Raw genomic sequence first — 23,612 nt, 5'->3', positions numbered from 1 at the left:
AACATAAAACAATACTATATTGTTTATCTTTTTGTTCTGGACCATGCAGGTTTGTCCATAATAAAAAAAATTCTGCAGCTGAAGCTTTGGGACTTGCTCATTTGCACACCACAAGGACTTGAATGGTTAAATGTTGATGTCTTATTCATTCCTGAACATGAAGGATCATGTATAGTAAAGCAACTGAACTGTATACAACCTCACTTCCCCCTGTTTTCTGGCCCATTTCCTGTCTCTGAGAAGTTAGAATTAACTGAATAGACAAGTACAGCTGAAAAATTTACAAATAATAAAACCTAGTTTGCAGTTTTTAAAATCTGTCTCATCTAAGACGAACGGCAGCCACCCAAGGAAAATATCTGATTCATTATGAAGTAAAATGCTTATTTTCCTTCTAGAACTGCTAACGAACAGAAGGCAAATTGCCAGGAAGAATACAGGCTTTCGAAGGAGAAGCACCATTGAGTAATCTCAGCAGAATGCAGGGTTTGTACCAAGTAAATATGGAGACAGACCAGGGGACAGACCTGTGATATTTTTTAATGGGATACACATTCTCTCCCCCTTGCAAGGTTCACTGCCTGTTCACATCTGGAATTCAGGATCCAAATTGTTAAAAGGCATTTAAAGTTGCACATCACTTTTTCACCACTGTAAAACAAAGAGTAAAAGAAAATGAACACATACCATATCTGCTCTTTGCTTCTGGGTTCCCACTTCTTCCAAAGCTTGGGACAGCTGAGCCTTCAGAAAAATAAAAATCAGAACAGTATTTTTAGCGACTATGATCTTTGTTCAGTAACACTATGAATTATTACAGTTTGCCACCACTAAGTGGCCAGCACTCCAGTTTTGGGAAATGTGGACTGAGCTAAGTAGCACCTAAACACCTCAAACACCGCAGGGCCCATCGGATTGCTTCTGCTTGGATGATGTATTAAAAGTTTGAGGTTTTCAAGTCTCCCTTTCTTTTTTATTTGATTAAAGGGAAAAAACCCACATTTATGCACTTTCGTCTCTATGTTTTTCTGAGGCTGGTGAAAGATGTTGGATGTATAGCCTTCAAGATGATAGGTCTTTAGCTATACGTAAAACAAACATAAAACTACTTCTAGAGCTGTGCAGCTGGGTCAGTCTCCGTGCATGTTCTGTCTTTGACCTCTTTAACAAGACTGCCAAATTTAGGGTACCAATTGTAGTTCAAACACCATGAAAGTAGCCAGACAAGGACCAGAGGTAATCTTTATTATCCTGTAATGAATGAAACTCCCCATAAGAAAAAAATTACAAATGCATGAAATACAGTGTGAACATATCTAATTTTATTATACTGTAGACAGCCCCCAATAATACACGCACAGGCTCTTTTGTGACATATAGGACCACTGTTATTATTTATTTGTATTAATGTGGTAAATAGAGGCTACAGTCAAAATCATTGCCTCATTACAAGAAAAAAGTCCTTGCCCTAAAGAGTTTACATTCTGTAGACACATGAAAGACAAGGCCTTGGTCTACACTAGGAGTTGAGGTCAAATTTAGCAGCATTAAATCGATTTAACCCTGCACCCGTCCACACAACGAAGCCATTTTTTCCAACTTAAAGGGTTCTTAAAATCCATTTCCTTACTCCACCCCCGACAAAGGGATTAGCGCTGAAATCGGCCGTGCTGGGTCGAATTTGGGGTACTCTGGACACATTTAGATGGTATTGGCCTCCGGGAGCTATCCCAGAGTGCTCCATTGTGACCGCTCTGGACAGCACTCTCAACTCAGATGCACTGGCCAGGTAGACAGGAAAAGAACCGCGAACTTTTGAATCTCATTTCCTGTTTGGCCAGCGTGGCAAGCTGCAGGTGACCATGCAGAGCTCATCAGCAGAGGTGACCATGATGGAGTCCCAAAATCGCAAAAGAGCTCCAGCATGGACTGAACGGGAGGTACGGGATCTGATCGCTGTATGGGGAGAGGAATCCGTGCTATCAGAACTCCGTTCCAGTTTTCAAAATGCCAAAACCTTTGTCAAAATCTCCCAGGGCATGAAGGACAGAGGCCATAACAGGGACCCGAAGCAGTGCAGCGTGAAACTTAAGGAGCTGAGGCAAGCCTACCAGAAAACCAGAGAGGCGAATGACCGCTCCGGGTCAGAGCCCAAAACATGCCGCTTCTATGATGAGCTGCATGCCATTTTAGGGGGTTCAGCCACCACTACCCCAGCCGTGTTGTTTGACTCCTTCAATGGAGATGGATGCAACACGGAAACAGGTTTTGGGGACGAGGAAGATGATCATGATAAGGTTGTAGACAGCTCACAGCAAGCAAGCGGAGAAACCGGTTTTCCCGACAGCCAGGAACTGTTTCTCACCCTGGACCTGGAGCCAGTACCCCCGAACCCACCCAAGGCTGCCTCCCAGACCCGCCAAGCAGAGAAGGGACCTCCGGTGAGTGTACCTTTTAAAATACTATACATGGTTTAAAAACAAGCATGTTTCATGATTAATTTGCCCTGGCATTCGTGGCTCTCCTGGATGTACTCCCAAAGCCTTTGCAAAAGGTTTCTGGGGAGGGCAGCCTTATTCCGTCCACCATGGCAGGACACTTTACCACTCTATGCCAGTAGCACATACTTGGGAATCATTGTAGAACAAAGCATTGCAGTGTATGATTGCTGGCGTTCAAACAACATCCGTTCTTTATCTCTCTGTGTTATCCTCAGGAGAGTGGTATCATTCATGGTCACCTGGTTGAAACAGGGTGGTTTTAGTAAGCGGACATTCGGAGGTGCCCGTTCCTGCCGGGCTGTTTGCCTGTGGCTGAACAGAAATGTTCCCCGCTGTTAGCCATGGGGAAGGTGGAGGGGCTAGCCACGCACTGTGGGGAGGCAAAATGCGACCTTGGAACGAAAGCACATGTGCTATGTATGTAATGTTAACAGCAAGGTTTACCATTAAAGAGTGTACCCATTGTTCTATAAAATGTGTCTTTTTAAATACCACTGTCCCTTTTTTTTTCTCCACCAGCTGCATGTGTTTCAAGGATCACAGGATCTTCTCCTTCCCAGAGGCTAGTGAAGATTAGAAGGCGAAAAAAATGCACTCGCGATGAAATGTTCTCTGAGCTCATGCTGTCCTCCCACACTGACAGAGCACAGACGAATGCATGGAGGCAGACAATGTCAGAGTGCAGGAAAGCACAAAATGACCAGGAGGAGAGGTGGCGGGCTGAAGAGAGGGCTGAAGCTGAAAGGTGGCGGCAGTGTGATGAGAGGAGGCAGGATTCAATGCTGAGGCTGCTGGAGGATCAAACTAATATGCTCCAGCATATGGCTGAGCTGCGGGAAAGGCAGCAGGAGCACAGACCGCCGCTACAGCCCCTGTGTAACCAACCACCCTCCTCCCCAAGTTCCACAGCCTCCTCACCCAGACACCCAAGAATGTGGTGGGGGGGGGCCTCTGGCCACCCAACCACTCCACCCCAGAGGATTACCCAAGCAACAGAAGGCTGGCATTCAACAAGTTTTAAAGTTTTAAACTTTTAAAGTGCTGTGTGGCCTTGTCCTTCCCTCCTCCACCACCCCTCCTGGTGCTTCTCTCCTCTCCCACCCCTCCTGGGCTACCTTGATAGTTATCCCCCTATTTGTGTGATGAATTAATAAAGAATGCATGAATGTGAAGCAACAATGACTTTATTGCCTCTGCAAGCGGTGATCGAAGGGAGAAGGGGAGGGTGGTTAGCTTACAGGGAAGTAGAGTGAACCAAGGGGCGGGGGTTTTCATCAAGGAGAAACAAACAGAACTTTCACACCGTAGCCTGGCCAGTCATGAAAATGGTTTCCAAAGCTTCTCTGATGCGCACCGCACCCTCCTGTGCTCTTCTAACCGCCCTGGTGTCTGGCTGTGCGTAACCAGCAGCCAGGCCATTTGCCTCAACCTCCCACCCCACCATAAACGTCTCCCCCTTACTCTCACAGATATTGTGGAGTGCACAGCAAGCAGTAATAACAATGGGAATATTGGTTTTGCTGAGGTCTAAGTGAGTCAGTAAACTGCACCAGCGCGCTTTTAAACGTCCAAATGCACATTCTACCACCATTCTGCACTTGCTCAGCCTGTAGTTGAACAGCTCCTGACTACTGTCCAGGCTGCCTGTGTATGGCTTCATGAGCCATGGCATTAAGGGGTAGGCTGGGTCCCCAAGGATAACTATAGGCCTTTCAACATCCCCAACGGTTATTTTCTGGTCTGAAAAGTAAGTCCCTTGCTGCAGCTTTTGAAACAGACCAGAGTTCCTGAAGATGCGAGCGTCATGTACCTTTCCCGGCCATCCCACGTTGATGTTGGTGAAACGTCCCTTGTGATTCACCAGAGCTTGCAGCACTATTGAAAAGTACCCCTTGCGGTTTATGTACTCGCCGGCTTGGTGCTCCGGTGCCAAGATAGGGATATGGGTTCCGTCTATGGCCCCACCACAGTCAGGGAATCCCATGGCAGCAAAGCCATCCACTATGACCTGCACATTTCCCAGGGTCACTACCCTTGATATCAGCAGATCTTTGATTGCATGGGCTACTTGCAGCACAGCAGCCCCAACAGTAGATTTGCCCACTCCAAATTGATTCCCAACTGACTGGTAGCTGTCTGGCGTTGCAAGCTTCCACAGGGCTATCGCCACTCACTTCTCAACTGTGAGGGCTGCTCTCATCTTGGTATTCTTGCGCCTCAGGGCAGTAGAAAGCAGGTCACAAAGTTCCATGAAAGTGCCCTTACGCGTGCAAAAGTTTCGCAGCCACTGGGAATTGTCCCAGACCTGCAACACTATGCGGTCCCACCAGGCTGTGCTTGTTTCCCGAGCCCAGAATCGGCATTCCACCGCATGAACCTGCCCCATTAGCACCATGATGTCCACATTGCCAGGGCCCGTGCTTTGAGAGAAGTCTGTGTCCATGTCCTGATCACTCTCGTCACCGCACTGACGTCACCTACTCACCTGGTTTCGCTTTGCCAGGTTCTGGTGCTGCATATACTGCTGGATAATGTGTGTGGTGTTTAATGTGCTCCTAATTGCCAAAGTGATCTGAGCGTGCTCCATGCTTGCCATGGTATGGCGTCTGCACAGAAAAAAGGCGCAGAACAATTGTCTCACGTTGCTCTGATGGAGGAAGGGGCAACTGACGACATGGCTTACAGGGAATTAAAATCAACAAAGGGGGTGGCTTTGCGAGAAACAAAATGGCCCCCTCAAGGATAGAACTCAAAACCCTGGGTTTAGCAGGCAGTTGATTTCACGGAGGGAGGGAGGGAGAAAATGAATACAAAACAAATCTGGTCTATTTCTTGTTTTGATCCACTTCATCTGTCTTTATACATCTTGCTGGCAGCAGACTGTGCAGTACGACTGCTAGCCATCGTCATCTCCTGGGTGCTTGGCAGAAGACGGTGCAGTATGACTGCTGGCCATCGTCTTCTGCTGGCTGCAGATTAAAAGACAGTGCACTGCCAGTAGGACCCAATCGCCATGAGACGAAACTTAAGAGGGAAATGACCTGGCTGAGTCACTCCCATGTTTGCCCAGGCGCCCCTGACCTCATCGAGGTCGGTTAAAAGAGCACCCAGGACTACACTGACGACGACTACCCGTCATACTGCACTGCACTGCACTGGCAGTCTGCTGCCAAAAGGCAATAAACTGCTGCTGTGCAGCAATGCAGTACCGCGTCTGCCAGCACCCAGGAGACACACGGTGACGGTTAGCTGAGCGGGCTCCATGCTTGCCGTGGTATGGCGTCTGCATAGGTAACTCAAGAAAAAAGGCGCAAAACGATTGTCTGCCCTTGCTTTCACAGAAGAAGGGAGGGAAGGGGGGCCTGACGATATGTACCCAGAACCACCCGTGACAACGTTTTAGCCCCATCAGGCATTGGGATTTCTATCCAGAATTCAAATGGGCGGCGGAGACTGCGGGAACTGTGGGATAGCTACCGACAGTGCAACGCTCCGGAAGTAGATGGTTGCCTCGGTACTGTGGACACATTCCGCTGACTACATGCGCTGAAAGCATTTGTGTGGGGACACACACAATCGACTGTATAAAAACGCTCTGTAGAAAACCGACTTCTATAAATTCGACCTAATTTCGTAGTGTAGACATACCCAAGGATAGGTGCAGAAACAGAGGCACAGAGAAAGGAAGTGACTTGCCCATAGTCACACTCCAGGTCAATGGCAAAGCTGGGAATAGATCCAGCTCTCCTAAACCTTAATCTAGTTTTCTATCCACTGGACCATATTGCCTCTCATGGCAATGCATGTACTGAAGACTATTCAGAGATTTTTTTTGCAGCCTTCAGGCAGAGGAGTTCAAAAGCTCCTGCCTTTGTGAAGCAGAACTTGAGACTAAACAGAGGTATGTTCAGGAACTCCTGTAGAGAAACCCTGATGGGAAGATGCTCTGGTAGAGTCCTTGGAGGTGATGGTGGCTTGGGTTCTCTCAAGGAGACAGTGGCATGGTGAATATTTTGGGGCTGATGAACTCTCGTTGCAAAGCAGGCTTACAGAGTTTTCCTGGCCGAGGCTCTCTCAAAGAAACCCTAAGCTGGTGCAGTGACAGAGGAACTAGGTTTCCCTAGGAGAAAGCTGTAAGCCAATCTTGGTTCAGAGATGGCATCTCTTCTGAGTTAAAGATACGCCTATGCAGTTTTGTGGAAATGGTGAACCAACCCAGTGAAGGAGCTTTGGTAGAATCTTATGATTCTTCAGTGATGATGGGCCTTTATGAAAGAAAACACTAGAGGAAACTGGTATTGTAGAATTAGTTCAGAGAAATGACAGACAATACTTTGTTGTCACTTCTTTCCACCTTTTCTGTTCCATGACACCATGCTAGCCTCCGATCAGCTTCCCTGTGGCTAGCACAGAGCGTGAAGGATAGTCTCAAAGGAAGAAAGCAAAACACATTTAAATAGTATAAACAACCCAATACAAACTAAAATTTTTCATACAAACTAATTCAGGCAGATATTCATTAAACCCTCCAGAGTGTCTATAATGACATCTCTACACTACATAATATGGGCTTTACGAGCACCGTATCCAAAGACGTGAATGACAAGCAGTTCATGACAATGAAATGAAAAACATTAAGCTACACAAGCTAATCGCACTGAAATACAAGCAAACTAAAAATTACAGTCTCAGAGTTCAGCATAAAATGTGTAGATCAATTCCCCAAACAAAGAAACAAACACTGCAATTAGGCAGAGCCCAAGTCTCCCTCAGCCCTCAGCTCAGTGGAAGGACCAAGAAAGTTACAGGTTCTAGCTGTGCAGACCCTATAAGGATGTCATGTTATTAAAGGAACAGGCACTCATACAAGATGAATGTGGTTTTAACATAACCCTGGGTTCTCTTGTGGGGAAATGAAGCACACTCATTAAACACTACAGGAGATGCCAGCCCTCTGCAGACGTAAAGAGCAAGCACAAGCAAGAAAGTAAAACTGAAATTCCCACAAGGATGCTGAAATGTCAGGAGACCGTTTGTAAATTCACCAACGCCTGGGAGCAATTTTTCCCCACAAATATTTCATCAGGTAGAATTCTATCGCCAGGTTAGAGTCAGAAAAGAGCCAGATATTGCAAGTGCAAAGACATTCTTCATATGCTGGAATAACCTTTGCAACACACACATGGATGGAATGAACACAGTGGATAGAAAATAAATACAACTTTCCAACATCTCTAATGGACGCAGGTCTACATGAAGAGGGTTTTAACCATCAGACAAGGACTATTTGACCATCCTGAGCTAGAAACAAAAAAATGATTAAGGGTTACATATTAGTCTACAATTACACCCTGTGGTTCCCAACCCATGGTGCAATCAGCACACAGCTGCAGCCCATGTGACATCCTCAAGGCCGTACACGTAGCATATATATTGTGTGGATGAGGCCCACATAACACACAGAAAGTTGCATGTAAGGCCCACAATGGTAAATAGGTTGAGAACCTATCAGGGGGTAGCCGTGTTAGTCTGTATGCGCAAAAACAACAAGGAGTCCGGTGGCACCTTAAAGACTAACAGATTTATTTGAGCATAAGCTTTCGTGGGTAAAAACCCCACTTCTTCAGATGCATGGAGTGAAAATTACAGATGCAGACATAAATATACTGACACATGAAAAGAAGGGAGTTACCTCACTAGTGGAGAACCAGTGGTGACAGGGCCAATTCGATCAGGGTGGATGTAGTCCACTCCCAATATAGATGAGGAGGTGTCAATTCCAGGAGAGGCAAAGGTGCTTTTGTAATGAGCCAGCCACTCCCAGTCCCTATTCAAGCCCAAATTAATGCAAATAAATAAACAGCAAGCTCTGCTGTTTCTCTTTGACGTCTGTTTCTGAAGTTTTTTTTGGTTACACCTAATACTGGTTCCAGTCTGTGAGGGTGTGTCTTGGACTAAGGAAAAGTCAAACAGACCAAAGACAATGAGTGCTGAAAAGCAATCCATGAACAGATTGAAATGCCCAGGTGTGAGGGCACTTCACTAAGGCTACTGTGACACTGACTGAGATAGCAATCTGATGTTGAAGGTTGTTAATCCAAGAGAATTCTAAATCTAAATGGTTCTTGGAGGAGCACATTAGGAAAGTCAATTACGTTTACCACAAACCCTCCCAAACATTTTAACAATGTGTGTTTCACAGGATACTTTCCACCATCCCTGTATTTCCAAAATAAGGAATTTGTCCCCAACCCAAAGTAATAGAGGAGAACAAGTTATAGGTGCTGAGCACATTTATAACCCGCTTTTTACTTAGAATTCGCACTGTAACTCTCCCCTACCACACTGTGTACATATTCTTTTTCCCACTTCTTTCTTCAGTTTCAAACTTGACCTACACAATGGCTCAGGCTAATATTAAGCTCCTGCAAACTGGCTAGGAGGAGAGCTGTCCAAGATGCAAAAGGTGACACCTACACACCTTCCAAAACTAAGATGCAGGGCAAAGTGCAGTCACTGAAGCAAAGAACCGCATGCAAAGTTCCCGGCTCACAAGAAATTATGACATATATGCACAGTTCTGATAGAAACAAAAAGACTTAAGAGGAACTAAGTGCTTTATAAGACAAGTTACTGTGCAGAACACTAGGCTGGGAATCTATAGTGCACCAGCTTGCCATGCAGTAACTGCACTCTGGTACCTTCACTGTGCTGTAGCAGTGTCCGGGATACCACTGTATGTCGAGCTGGAGCACTGTAGATTCACACCCTGGCTTGCTGCGCAGTAACTGGCTGGATAGACAAGCCCTCCATCCCTCCCACGTATTGGAACATAGTACCTGTGAAAAGTCCAGCCCTGGGAATATCTCTAAACTTTGATTTATTGACACAAAACTTCCTTAATGAGAAATGAGCACTGGTGAAGAGTTCTATACTGAATTCAGGAAAATGAAGTCCTCTATTTCTCCAGAGAACAAATACAGCAGGGATAATATTAGGTCAAGCGTCTCCTCTCTGCCCCACCTAGTTGCCTTAACCCTGACCATGACACTGAGGGACTAACTATCTGAGATTTGAACCAGTGACCTAGAGTTAAGACCTCATGTTTCATTACCATATCCTTAAGCCTTGGTAAAATTAAACAGTGGGGAAACAAATCTGTTCTGAAAACAAGCAGCATCCATGTGTCTCGCTGCTCAAACAAGGGAAATTAATTTACTTGAAGGCTTAATCTGTTGTTTGGGCAGCATACAACATGTCATCATGGCAATGTATCAATTAGGGGAATTGTCTAATGGGATGCCATAAGAATGGGAGTTATGGTGTGGTGTTATTTAACATGTTGGCTAAAATTTGAGATGGGGATCCACAAAGCATATTAGCATAATACATAGATACAAAGTTTGGCAGGTTTGCAAAAAAACCTTTTGAAGAGGTCAAAGAAAGGATCAAGAGAAATTCAAAACATGGACAGTAAATAACATAAGATTTAACTTTAAAAAAAACACACATATGGGTGGAACAGACCTCTCAAACTGTTATGCCAACAGAGACCTAGAGGCAAAAGTGGACAGCAAGTTAAATACGAATTGCAGCGTGCTATGGCAAGCCAGTATGATTTTGGGCTGTAATTACAGAAGCATCATATCACAAAATAGACTCTCTCTACTGCATTTGTTTCTGGGCAGCTCAGTGCCAAGAAGGGAAGAGGAACTACCGGGAATTCAGAGAATAGCGACCAAACATGATTAGATGGCTGGAGGAAACCATTTATGAAAAAAGACAAACTATACATTTTAACTCTTTTTACTAAGAGACATAAGTCTTCAGAGGAGTATTGTACACAATGCATAATCACCATGAGAAAACATTAAAGTGTCTTAATATCAAGGCTGGAGAGGAATTATTTAGGGTGCTAAAAAGGAGCAGAATTAGATATAATTCATGATCATATTACACCCCTGTGGCAACTACAGCCATTGCTTAAATAAAAAATGTAAAGAGAGACATATTTAATGTATTGTTAACGGTCATTTAATATGACCCAGCAGCCAGAAATAAGAAAGTGGCCCCAGCCAGCATTTCACAAGCCAACAGAAAGTGATCTGCATATCGTAATTTGAGAACCTTTGCAAATATACAGTATAGGTATATCAGGAAGACATTATCACCCAACTCTCTCTTTCACATGCACTGGGGGTTAGTCAAGCCCTGAATGTACCAAACTAGTAGTGGTCCGCTGGGACTGATCTACCAGGCTGTGAAGTAGCTGATCTGTATGTTTTATCACAAGAGCCTGAAATATTAGCCCTACCCTCTAGCCCTTTCATTAGCCCAAATCAAATATTGAACCTAGCTCAGCTGTTACAGGAAAGATGCTTGCAACATCATTCACTGCCATATTCCTACTAGGCCACAAGAAAATGCAAACTAAGCAGCAGTATGACACACACACACATTTTTTAATTATGAAGGAGAAATTAGGCTCTGAACTTACCCAACATCTCACTTAATCAGTGCACTTCAGAAAAGCTGGCAGCCACCGCAACAGCTTAAGGAAGCAGCTGGAGGGAGACCTAGAATAGCATATAGCAGCCTGTTGCACCCCTTGATTCAGACACATGTAGGGTATTTACAGGGCCACCTCGGAAGGAGTTGAGGGGACTGTTATTGTATTGTTTCCTGTAGCTTGCCTTTCAGGTATAGAACAGTCGGGTTGCTCAATTCATACATTTTCAGCCCTGTACCCAAGACTAATTTATGCCACATGGCCTCATGCCACTTAAGACTCTTTGCAATTTATCATGCCCCCTCTCCACCTTATTAATGGAAATGTACATCCCCTTCACAAGGTGCACTCTCAGATTTGCCACTCAGGCCAGAAGAATAAAACATGCAACAGAAGCTGGAGCAAAGTTTGCCATTGTAAACTCAGAGCTTTTTCCTGTAAAAAAGCAACATCCCCACATTTAACAGACCTGAGTCTGTTCTATCCAAGTTTTTGTGCTGTGCCCATCACTGTGGTGTCTGGGGGATCTCTCTCAGTAGCAAAGACATGCACACTGAATTTTCAGACACAAATGGAAATGTGTTATCTTTCAGCTCCCAAGAAATTTCCATTACTTAACGTACATGTTCAATTCCCATGGACCACAGTGCTCAAGCTTTAAGGAATCTGAATGTACTGGGTTAAAGAATTGGATAGGCAAGTAAGTTGCCAACCAACAATTTGCCCACTAACCACATAGTGTGGTCCGGGCAACCAAAATCAGTTAAGCAGAGTATGCCAGAAAAACATCCTGCTCAGCATTTAACAAATCTCTTTAAAAAGCCGGGGGGGAATCATCTGTCAATTTAAAACGTTCATCCATTGGGACAACACTGCCTAATGTAACCCAGTTCCTAGTACTATTACATCCTCTTCCTAGGAGGTATGCTAAATTGTAAGCTGACCATATTCTAGATATGCTATCCAGACTCTGAAGCAGTAATATAAATGGTTTGAGAGCATGGGAACCAATTCAAATACCAGGGAGACATTTCTGAATTGTTCAGTTTACTTCCCTGTGCTCTTTGAGTTAATGGCTCTTCTCAAATACCTTCCAAAACAGCAATTGTAGCTACATCAGCCATATTTCAAACCTTCACGAGTAAACACAAACACAGGAAATATACCAGACAGGAGTGAATCAAAAAGGTCAAGACCACTGCTCTCCTCATAACTGCTCCTTGTGTCTGTCAAACATCTATTAATGCCAGCTCTGGAGTAGGAAGTGTTTGGTCAGAACTACAGAGCTTTGAGGATTAATGAATCAAGCCCCAAACAATCTGTTAATTACAAGGCAGGTGGTTAAACTGGCCACATCAATGGCCCGAATCTCTCCTCTGGAGCATGAATGTGAGCCAGCTGCCCTATGTTATGGACAAGCTGCTCAAGTGACAGACACACTCACAGGAAAAATTAAGCTCCTCAACCTCTAGTGAACAAACTTTCCCCTCCATTCTATGAGCAATTAGCAAATCTAAGTACTCCCTTTGTGAACTCGCAGTAAATTGTGTGTGTTACACGCAGGTCGTAAATCAAAACAATTTTGACTTGGAGGCATAACACTTTCAAGTCTTGTGTTTTCATTAGGAAATATGAAGAAACTCCATACAATCATAATATAAATGTTTGTACTTGATGATGAATGGAGACATGCAGAAGTCTCACTATCATGGAGAAAAAGGAAGAGTCATAGCAATCAGAGACTATCAGAGTAATATAAATATGCACATACATGGCTGATTATTCCTGGCTTGTGCCAACTTTCCTAGTCAGAATTCCAGAGCAAGGTCCCCAGGGGAAGACAAGCTACTTCTTGGTGGTGCAGGGGTTTCAGTGACACAAGCTATAGTTTGCAACCCCTAGGTGTGCAGCACTTACTGAAAAGGACACCTAGGAGACACTGATACAGCGCACTTTTTGTACAGTATCTTCTCCCAGGATTCCCAGATACACCTTAGAGCTCCTCTCTCCTAACAGAAAGTCTGCGAGGGTGGTGGTGAATTTCCCATCAGGGTAGCTGCCTCATGAACTAACAAGGTGAAGCCAAGCCTAAAGGGGTTATGACATAGCTGCAAAATGTTACATTTTTTGCAATGTGAAAAAAGCCTAAGTTGACCGTAGCAGTATTTTAAAGAAACACTGCATGCAAATTGAAGAAATCCGTTGTGGTGCTTGGCCAATTTACTTAGGAGGCCCCATATTCCCACCATACAACGTGGCCTTGTGTGCTTCTTTGGCAAATTATCTTAAAAACATTGAGGAATATTTTGTAAGGATCAGAAAAACGCTATTTTAAAATCTTGTTTCAAATACATGTAACACAGGAAACCTAAATAAGACTCAGTTTTTTGGACTCTGATATCACTCTGGTGTTTGCTGTGAGCTAATCAAAAACCTATGTATAACTTCACATATTTACCTGTGTAACATACAAAAAAAAAAATATAGGGCCAGATCCTCTGACTGGGCTAAATTCCCACGAGCTTGTGGCTCGAGCATGCTGTGCTTTTTGGCTGCTTTAACTTGCGACACTGGTCAAGTGACCCCTACCCCATGATTTGTTTGGGAGAGAGAGGGAGCAGAAAGCCAGTGTCAAACCACCTCTTCCCTTCCCCATTACTCCCCAGGTGAGCCAAGCAGAATTCTGCACATCTGAGGCTCTAGGCCAAATACAAGAGGACACTAAAAAGGTGGGTGGGTTATAGAACACATGCAGGCACTCAACTGGTCATGGAACTGCTATTTGACTATTCTGTAATGTACTAAGAATCTGAAGATGTATATTCACTGAGTTTATATTTTATCTAGAATGCTTGAACAGTATCATGAGATTGTACTGAAGAAAGGGTTAAAATCACATACAAAACGTCCCTGGTGCCCTCCTGCATGTCGATTTTTTGTAAGATTCTCTTCAGTGAAAAAAAACAGGAGGAAACTTTGATTTCGAGACAGCTGTGAACAGCTCATTCGTGTGGGCGGCAGGGATTGTGACAGAAGTAACTCAGCCAGTCACACTTAGACTTCAGTTTATTTGCATACTGCAATCCTATGTATTAAAATATTGTGAAAGCTGAAATGAAAAGAAATTTTCACTAGTGAAACATGCCAACTTATGACATCGCAGCCAAGAGATGCAACTTTCAACAGCTAAAAAATCCCTTTGCCTGCTTAGTCCTTTGAAGTTATATATTTATACCATGCTATACAACATCTTCTCATCAATCCTTTAGCCCAGTATTGGTGCAGATTATCAGAGATTTGGAGCTGTTTCAGTAACTCCAAAGTGTCTTCCTAATGTACACAGGATTTAATGGTCTAGGAAAATTAAAAATATTACTTTGAAGCCTTCCACTGGCGACTGCTAATCTTCCGTGCAGCAGCATTATTTGAGAAACAAAGTGAAGGAGCTCAATATTAGAGACTGTTAAAAAATTTCCATACTGCTTTAATGATTCAAGTCATTTTACTGCTCTCAGGAAAGTTCTTCTGGTTATTAAACCGAGAGCACACGCACGACATATGTGGGAAATAACATCTACAAATAAATTATAATAGTCCCCGAAGTGTCAAACACTATCCAATGTAATTTCACAGCAGTTGGGGAGGGGACAGAAGTGAGGGGGAATCAGTCTCTCTGTAATAACCATAGAGAAGTGTGGAGGAAAATTCCCTACTAACTTTCAAACACACAAGTTTATACACTGCTGCTGTAGAAGCGAAGCTCATTTTCATTTATAGGAATGTTGTAACTAGCAAAACAGAGATCATGTTCTTATTGACGTGACTTATCACATGTGGAGAGTTGTAATTAAAACGGGTTTCGCAGATAATTGCTTATATGGGTTTCAATGTAGTTTGGTCTCAACCACCCTCTCCAGTCCCTTCAGAAACTGAAGCAACTTAAACCAAAGGAAATTCAAACCTGTGTAAAAAAGTCACCCCAAGGGCTGCCAAGGCACCAGTATTCCCTGTGCCTCCAATGGTAAACTTACATAAGGGAGGAATTACATTGGTTTTGTGCAGAGTAATAAAGTCTATTTCCCTCATATAAGCAAGAGCTGCTGGATGTTACAGAGAAATAACTTCCTACTGGACATGATGCGTAGTAGTGAAATGCCGCCCCCAAGTGTGAGACTTATAGGCAGCTGGGTTAACTCCCGGGGCGTGAAATGCATGAATAAAGAAAAGGAACTCAGATGTTAACACATAAAAAATTATATTTGGAACTGGAAAATTGCTGGAGTCACCCTTATAATTACTGAAGACACAGGGAAAGCATCTGTGAGCTACAGGCTCCTGTCAAAGTCACTATCAAGATTTACTGGACAGAGAGATAATGGCTAAATCTTTCCCTTGCTCTCAAGTTTCAAGGACAGACCAATCTTTCTTGCTCTGTTTTGTTTTAAGTGACAGATTCACTAGCTGGTGATGTCAAGAATTGCAGATAGCAAGTTTACTATAATGTTACAGGTCATCCTAAGTTCTCAGTGCTACTGCGGTGTGAAGGGGTTCATCCAGAATCAGGAGGGACCATTTAATAGACCCATGTGTTCATAGGACAAAGTGGAATATGATGACTTCAAACAGGAGATAATTTTTTTGACAGCCCAGGAAAGTACTTAACCTTGGCCCAAAATCAGCTGCATGGCTCTGTAACAGTCAGGACATCTAGTTTTTATTCCCAGCTCTGCCAAACAACTGCTGTGAAGCCTTCGCAAGTTATTTAATTTCTCTGAAACTCAGCCTCTCCATCTGTAAAAAGATAACATCTACTCTGTAACGTGATTTGGGATTTTTGGATGAAAGGAGATATCCAAGTGCAAGATATTATCGCCACTGACACAAAGTGCACCCAGCACAACCCAGATGGCTCAGTCAGTAAAAACACCACACACTTAATTTTAGCCTCAGAAACAACTCTGACATCATAATCAAAACGGCTGACAAAGGAGGTGCTGTCGTCATCATGAATAGGTCGGAATATGAACAAGAGGCTGCTAGGCAGCTCTCCAACACCACTTTCTACAAGCCATTACCCTCTGATCCCACTGAAGGTTACCAAAAGAAACTATAGCATTTGCTCAAGAAACTCCCTGAAAAAGCACAAGAACAAATCCGCACAGACACACCCCTGGAACCCCGACCTGAGGTATTCTATCTGCTACCCAAGACCCATAAACCTGGAAATCCTGGATGCCTCATCATCTCAGGCATTGGCACCCTGACAGCAGGATTGTCTGACTAGGTAGACTCCCTCCTCAGGCCCTACGCTACCAGCACTCCCAGCTATCTTCGAGACACCACTGACTTCCTGAGGAAACTACAATCCATCGGTGATCTTCCTGAAAACACCCTCCTGGCCGCTATAGATGTAGAAGCCCTCTGCACCAACATTCCACAAAAAGATGGACTACAAGCCATCAGGAACACTATCCCCGATAATGTCTCGGCAAACCTGGTGGCTGAACTTTGTGACTTTGTCCTTACCCATAACTATTTCACATTTGGGGACAACATATACCTTCAAATCAGCGGCACTGCTATGGGTACCCGCATGGCCCCACAGTATGCCAACATTTTTATGGCTGACTTAGAACAACGCTTCCTCAGCTCTCGTCCCCTAATGCCCCTACTCTACTTGCGCTATATTGATGACATCTTCATCATCTGGACCCATGGAAAAGAAGCCCTTGAGGAATTCCACCATGATTTCAACAATTTCCATCCCAACATCAACATCAGCCTGGACCAGTCCACACAAGAGATCCATTTCCTGGACACTACGGTGCTAATAAGCGATGGTCACATAAACACCACCCTATACCGGAAACCTACTGACCGCTATTCCTACCTACATGCCTCCAGCTTTCACCCAGACCGCACCACATGATCCATCGTCTACAGCCAAGCTCTACGATACAACCACATTTGCTCCAACCCCTCAGACAGAGACAAACACCTACAAGATCTCTATCAAGCATTCTTACAATTACAATACCCACCTGCTGAAGCGAAGAAACAAACTGACAGAGCCAGAAGAGTACCCAGAAGTCACCTACTACAGGACAGGCCCAACAAAGATAATAACAGAACGCCACTAGCCATCACCTTCAGCCCCCAACTAAAACCTCTCCAACGCATCACCAACGATCTACAACCTATCCTGAAGGACGACCCATCACTCTCACAAATCTTGGGAGACAGGCCAGTCCTTGCCTACAGACAGCCCCCCAACCTGAAGCAAATACTCAAAAGCAACTACACACCACACAACAGAACCACTAACCCAGGAACCTATCCTTGCAACAAAGCCCGTTGCCAACTGTGTCCACATATCTATTCCGGGGACACCATCATAGGGCCTAATCACATCAGCCACACTATCAGAGGCTCGTTCACCTGCACATCTACCAATGTGATATATGCCATCATGTGCCAGCAATGCCCCCTGCCATGTACATTGGGCAAACTGGACAGTCTCTACGTAAAAGAATAAATGGACACAAATCAGATGTCAAGAATTATAACATTCACAAACCAGTCGGAGAACACTTCAATCTCTCTGGTCACTCGATTTCAGACCTAAAGGTCACAATATTAGAACAAAAAGACTTCAAAACCAGACTCCAACGAGAGACTGCTGAATTGGAATTAATTTGCAAACTGGATACAATTAACTTAGTCTTGAATAGAGACTGGGAGTGGATGTGTCATTACACAACGTAAAACTATTTCCCCATGTTTATTCCCCCCCCCCCCCCACTGCTCCTCGGACGTTCCTGTTAACTGCTGGAAATGGCCCACCTTGATTATCACTACAAAAGGTTTTCTCCCCTCCCCCCGCTCTCCTGCTGGTAATAGCTCATCTTAAGCGATCACTCTCCTTACAGTGTGTATGATAACACCCATTTTTTCATGTTCTGTGTGTATATAAATCTCCTCACTGTATTTTCCACTGAATGCATCCGATGAAGTGAGCTGTAGCTCACGAAAGCCTATGCTCAAATAAATTGGTTAGTCTCTAAGGTCCCACTAGTACTCCTTTTCTTTTTACTTAATTTTAGGTCCATGAAGTCCCTCCTGTGTTCAGATGAAGCTCTTTCTTGCTCTCTCTCCTACTCTTTGTATCCCAAAGGCCAAGTCCACCTCCAACTCTGACACAAAATACAAAGCTCAAGATGACAACTGGATCGGGGGCAGAGGGTGGAACAGGACCAGGAGGGGGTCTAACGGGAAAGATTTTGGATTTCCCAAAATCCAAAAGGACAACACAGTCCTCTATTTCCCATTGTTGGCATTTATTCAGAGATGTTAAGGAACACAGCATTAAGAGGCAATAGGAGGAGACAGTAGAGGGTAGAAGGATCACTAAAACATACTCAGGAAGCCTTCTCTGGAGATCAGGACCACTGATTTTAGCCTAGAGCAGTTTTCAGTGGAAGGCAGATAGGTGCAGCTCCTGATGGACATTGGGGCTCAGGTGTTCCTGTGTTTGCAAAAAGTGCCTGATTTATAAGAACAGCTCAGAACCACAGAAAGCATCTGTTGATTTTGCATTCTGAACTGCGGTGAAATTTTGAGACGCGAGGGAGAAACCCAACAAGAGAGAAACTCATTTCCTCCTGTTTTTCCTTGATGTTTTCCTTCCAGATGTTGGCTGTATGGGGAGGAGTATGGAGACCAGAGGATTAGCAAAGATCTACTGGGAATACTATACTGCTTCTGTAGGTCTGTTGTCTTCCATTTGAATCAAACGGTGCTGCAGCCCTGGGGAAGGAATGCTGCCAAACAAAATGTGAGTTTGCAGCTGCTTCCTCAACACCGAAGGGCAGCCTGACTGATGAAACTTTGCCAAGCCTACTGCTGGTAGAGTTATGCAGCAGGCCAGGACAGCAACTCACAGTCTCACATGAGTGAATTCCCAGTGGTGGTGGACTCCAAGGGATTCATTCCACATCACTGGAACACCACAGGAGAAACTCCACAGCTAATGTACTCCTCTGGGGCACAGAAACATTCCCATATCAAAACAGCTGCTGAATGTGCAATCTTAGCAGGCAGTATGTACGTTGAGGGGGTCCCCTTCTCTATTACTGCTCATCTAGCTAAGTTTTTAACCCTTCAGCGGAAGAATAGTCTGGTACAAATTTCAAGTATTCTTGCTCTTTCATCAGGGAGCATTGTGCAGTGGACAGCCGGAGCCGCTCTAGGTAAATGCTGGGGGAGTGGGGGTGTCGCGGGGAGCTGGGGGGCCGCAGGAAATAGCCCCGTGGGCTGCGTGTTTGAGACCCATGGTCTAGACTGAAAAACAGGGCCCTTATCTCAAAAAATGGGATATGCCACTTGTGTGTCATAAGGTCATGCCTGCACTGTGAAGATAAATGCCATTTGTCGGTACAGTTAAGAATACTCCTTCTGCCTTTTACAGAAATGTAGTGTATACACTAAAGGAATAAAAAGACTGCAGCATTTTTCCATGTGTGCTTTGTTACTTTACAGGCATAAAGGAAAACGTATACATTAGAATCCAAGAGATACTAATTTTCCACACACACACACACACACACACACACACACATATATGTCAGTTATGAAACTGAATTACCCTTACATTTGGCTACTGACAATACTGACATGAAAAAATTCACCTTATGCAGTCCAACATCCTTAACACTTGTGTCCCATCAGACACAACATCTGCATCACTAACTATATACTTTACACAGAAAAAGACACAAACAAAAACTATATGCACACACACACACGCGCATATATATATATGCATGCCTAAATGAATATCCACAAATGAAATAGATATTCACAGCACACAAATTCTGAGGCTGAAATTTCAACACACTTACTATTCTCATCCTGAAGTGAAAAGTCAACACTTGATGACTTAACACCTCCTACTAATGCCTCCTTCAATTTTCAACATCTCTAAGTCACAGAGAGACACTTTCAGTCTATAGCAGGTGTACAAATTAGGAAGCCCACTCAGAGAAATCTTTTAGTGAATGAAACCAGCAATTCAATAACACTGGGATACTTACAACCAGTGATATCAGCCCATGTGGGTAAACCATTCTCTCCCCCTCTGGCTTTGTCTGTGTCTACGTACAGTGGCACATACAGTACAGGCCCAGCACATTGCAATGAAAGGTGGCCGCATCCACGTCACTGGGGTGCGCAGCTACATGTTTCCATGAAAGGCCCTAGCACCAGGAAGGCAGCGAGGAAAAGGCTCCAGCCGTGGGGAGCTGCAGAAGCCTTTCCCCACTGCCTCCCCACACCAGAGCCCTTCCATATGGCAGGGAAAGGCTCCAGAAGAGGGGAGGCAGTGGGGAACTGCACTGCTAAAAATAGTAGTGTAGACATGGGAGGCACTGCTTGGGCATGTGGAGAGCCATACAGGTTATATACAAGGATCACACTGCCCACCACTGACGTATAGGCATCTCTGTGGTAGAATGAAATAGCTGTTTAGGATGCGAAGTAAAGTGCTGCATCCATTTAAAACTGCAGGTAAGAACACACATTATAAACTGGCCATCAATAAGTTTAGGCTTGAAGTTAGATGAAGGTTTTTACCCATCAGAGGAGTGAAATTCTGAAACAGCCTTCCAAGGGGATGAGTGGGGACAAAAAACCTCGATGGCTTCAAGACTGACCTTGATATGTTTACGGAGTGTAGCGTATGATGAGACTGCCTACAATAGCACGCAGCTGATCCACAACTGCTGGTAGCAAATATCTCCAACAGCCGGTAATGGAACACTGGATGGGGAGAGCTCTGAGTTACTACGGAGAATTCTTTCCCAGGTGTCTGGCTGCTGGGTCTTGCCGACATGCTCAGGGTTTGATTGCTATATTTGGGGTTGGGTAAGAATTTTCCCCCTGGTTCAGACTGGCAGAGACCCTGGGGGGTTTTCACCTTCCTCTGCAACATTGGACACGGGTCACTTGCAGGTTTAAACTCGTGTAAATGGTGGATTCTCTGCAAATTGAAGTCTCTAAACCATTATTTGAGATAACTCAGTAACTCAGCTAGAGGTTATGGGTCTATTACAGGAGTGCGTCGGCGAGGTTCCATGGCCTGCAACGTGCAGGAGGTCAGACCAGATAATCATGATGGTCCCTTCTGGTCTTAAAGTCTATGAGTCCCCAAGACAGATTTGTCTAAAATACTAGACTTAGTAATTCTGTGTATCATGTGATTTTTAGTGACCAAGGATGACAGTCTTCACCACAGGAGCTCCTAACTCTCTGCTGAGGATTTCAGTTAATACTGAGAGATGTCAGCAACTATTCTAGGGGATCCTGAGAGGTCTCTCTAATCCTGTTTGGCTTGTGGGCTCTGACAGGACAGCAGAACAAATTGATATGGCTGCAGGCATTTGTATTTTATTCACATACATAATGAAAATGCATAGCTGCGGTCCTCACATCCTCAATTTGTATGAACGTACCTGTAAGAATCTCTCCCTTTATGCATATTTTTGTATATAATGAATTCTCTTCACATTTAGATCTAGTCATTCTGTCCACCGCCATAGTCACTGTACCTCTTCATAAATGAATTGTATACATAGTCACTATTCTAGTGTAACATGTCCTCCAACATATTGGCTTTCTTTAAAAATTAATTGAAAGTTTAGTAACTTTTCCCAAGTACCTTAAGTTCAAAGAAAAATCCGTCCTTTTTCGAAAGTGTAGTGGTTTGGCAAGGTGCAATGTTTGTGAATGGGAATATTGGGGTATACACAAGGGAATGCAGAGTGGATAAAAATCAATGATTTTTTTTTTAAATTGGTGTTTTTGTGCAGACTTGCACAGAGCTGAAATCTGAATCTACATCTGTCAAAGCTAAGCTCACTATAACTATTATACTCATTTAAATAAACTGAAAACATAAATCAGCTCAATATGCCGAACGAATGTCATGCAGTGCATATCTATTATTGTCATCACAGTTGGATTCATGACACATGTACTGTTCAGTATTACTGCTTGTTTTATTAAGCAACATAAATAAAATTCAAGAGAAAAAATTTATAGCTTAAACTATGGAGCGACTGCTGGTTTTCTCCAAAACTCAACACTTTCAGATGATTTGCTGAAAAGTTTTTACCAGAATCAGGGCATGTTTGACATTAACACTGATTAAATCAACGGGATAAATTGCAAAGCCTCTGAAAGAACTGAATAATTCCTTACAATGTACTGGGACCACTAGGTTTTCCAGACCTTTAACTGCAGTTTAGTTAAGTTTTTGTTCATGGCATGGTGCCAACTTCTATAAGATAACATTTCTGTTTTCTCTGCTTCCAGTTAGGCTATTTCAAATTTGAAAGAACTAGCCCCAAGCCAAAGAAAAAAAAAAAGACACATTTTTAGTGACTTACCTGTAAGGTTTCTTTCCCCAAAGTACAAGTTGCAATAAAGCCACACCCTGGTCCATGATCTCAACATGAAACCAGGCTAGCACTTCCAATCTAGAGATGTGCTGTCCACTGCACAATGCTCCCTGATGAAAGAGTAAGAATTCCTACAGCCCATTTATGAGTTCCTTCTCAATGAGGGGGAAATAGAAAGCTGCAGTGTAAAGAGAAAGCCAGTTCTGAGGGAAAGATAGACATGAGCACGGGAGCAACTGCAAATTACACCTCTGGAGAACAATTATTACATGTAGATTATTAGACATTGTCCAAAACACACCAATTGCAACAGATCCCCACCCTTGGGCCCCAATTCAGCAAAGCATCTAAGCATATTCTTAAGTGTTTTATTGAACAGTTATGGACTTAAACATATACTGAGGTGCTTTGCAGGATCAGGGCCTTTTAGCCCAACTAGGGGGTTGCACACTTCATAGCTTCTGTACACTGAGCACATTGCACACACCGGGGGCTTCTTGCACGCCTCCATTCCTACCATAAACTCTCTGCACTCCTAACCCTTCTACTTCAGGGACTCTCTGCACTTCCCCCATGCCCTCCCTCATACCCAGGGCTTTGTGACCCCCCTTTCCCTGTCACTCCACCCCTAATGACAGGAGCTGTGTGTCCCCCTCATTCCTCCATCCCCACCATACCAGGGTCGTCCATTCTCCACCCCATGCCAGTGCCTCTGTGCACACTCCCATTTCCCCCACACCATGGCAGGAGCTGCGTGGCCTCCATCCCACCTAATTCAAAATACAACATGGTTTTACCAAAGGTAGATTGTGCCAAACCAACCTGATCTCCTTCTTTGAGAAAGTAACAGATTTTTTTAGACAAAGGAAACACAACGGATCTAATTTACCTAGATTTCAGTAAAGCGTTTGATACTGTGCCACATGGGGAATTATTAGTTAAATTGGAAAGGATGGGGATCAGTATGAAAACTGAAAGGTGGATAAGGAATTGGTTAACAGGGAGACTACAGCGGGTCCCACTGAAAGGTGAACTGTCAGGCTCGAGGGAGGTTACCAGTGGAGTTCCTCAGGGATCAGTTTTGGGACCAATCTTATTTAATCTTTTTATTACTGACCTCGGCACAAAAAGTGGGAGTGCGCTAAT

The 23,612-nt window shown here is 44.0% G+C and overlaps 1 protein-coding gene across 5 annotated transcripts in view; it reads right to left on the bottom strand.

Annotated features, from left to right (window-relative positions):
• The window catches only part of MAD1L1 (mitotic arrest deficient 1 like 1), a 553,489-nt gene that overhangs the window by 255,896 nt on the left and 273,981 nt on the right, over window positions 1-23,612 (bottom strand). For all 5 annotated transcript variants that reach the window (XM_074965202.1, XM_074965204.1, XM_074965203.1 and 2 more), the window contains one exon: window positions 688-744. In XM_074965202.1, coding sequence (XP_074821303.1) covers window positions 688-744 — 57 coding nt within the window. The remainder of the gene's footprint in view (window positions 1-687; window positions 745-23,612) is intronic.

Source organism: Natator depressus, chromosome 10 (genome assembly GCF_965152275.1).
Source record: "Natator depressus isolate rNatDep1 chromosome 10, rNatDep2.hap1, whole genome shotgun sequence".
Taxonomy (NCBI): Eukaryota; Metazoa; Chordata; order Testudines; family Cheloniidae; genus Natator; species Natator depressus.
The sequence above is the reverse complement of the archived record's forward strand: the minus strand, read 5'-3'. Positions and strand labels throughout refer to the sequence as shown.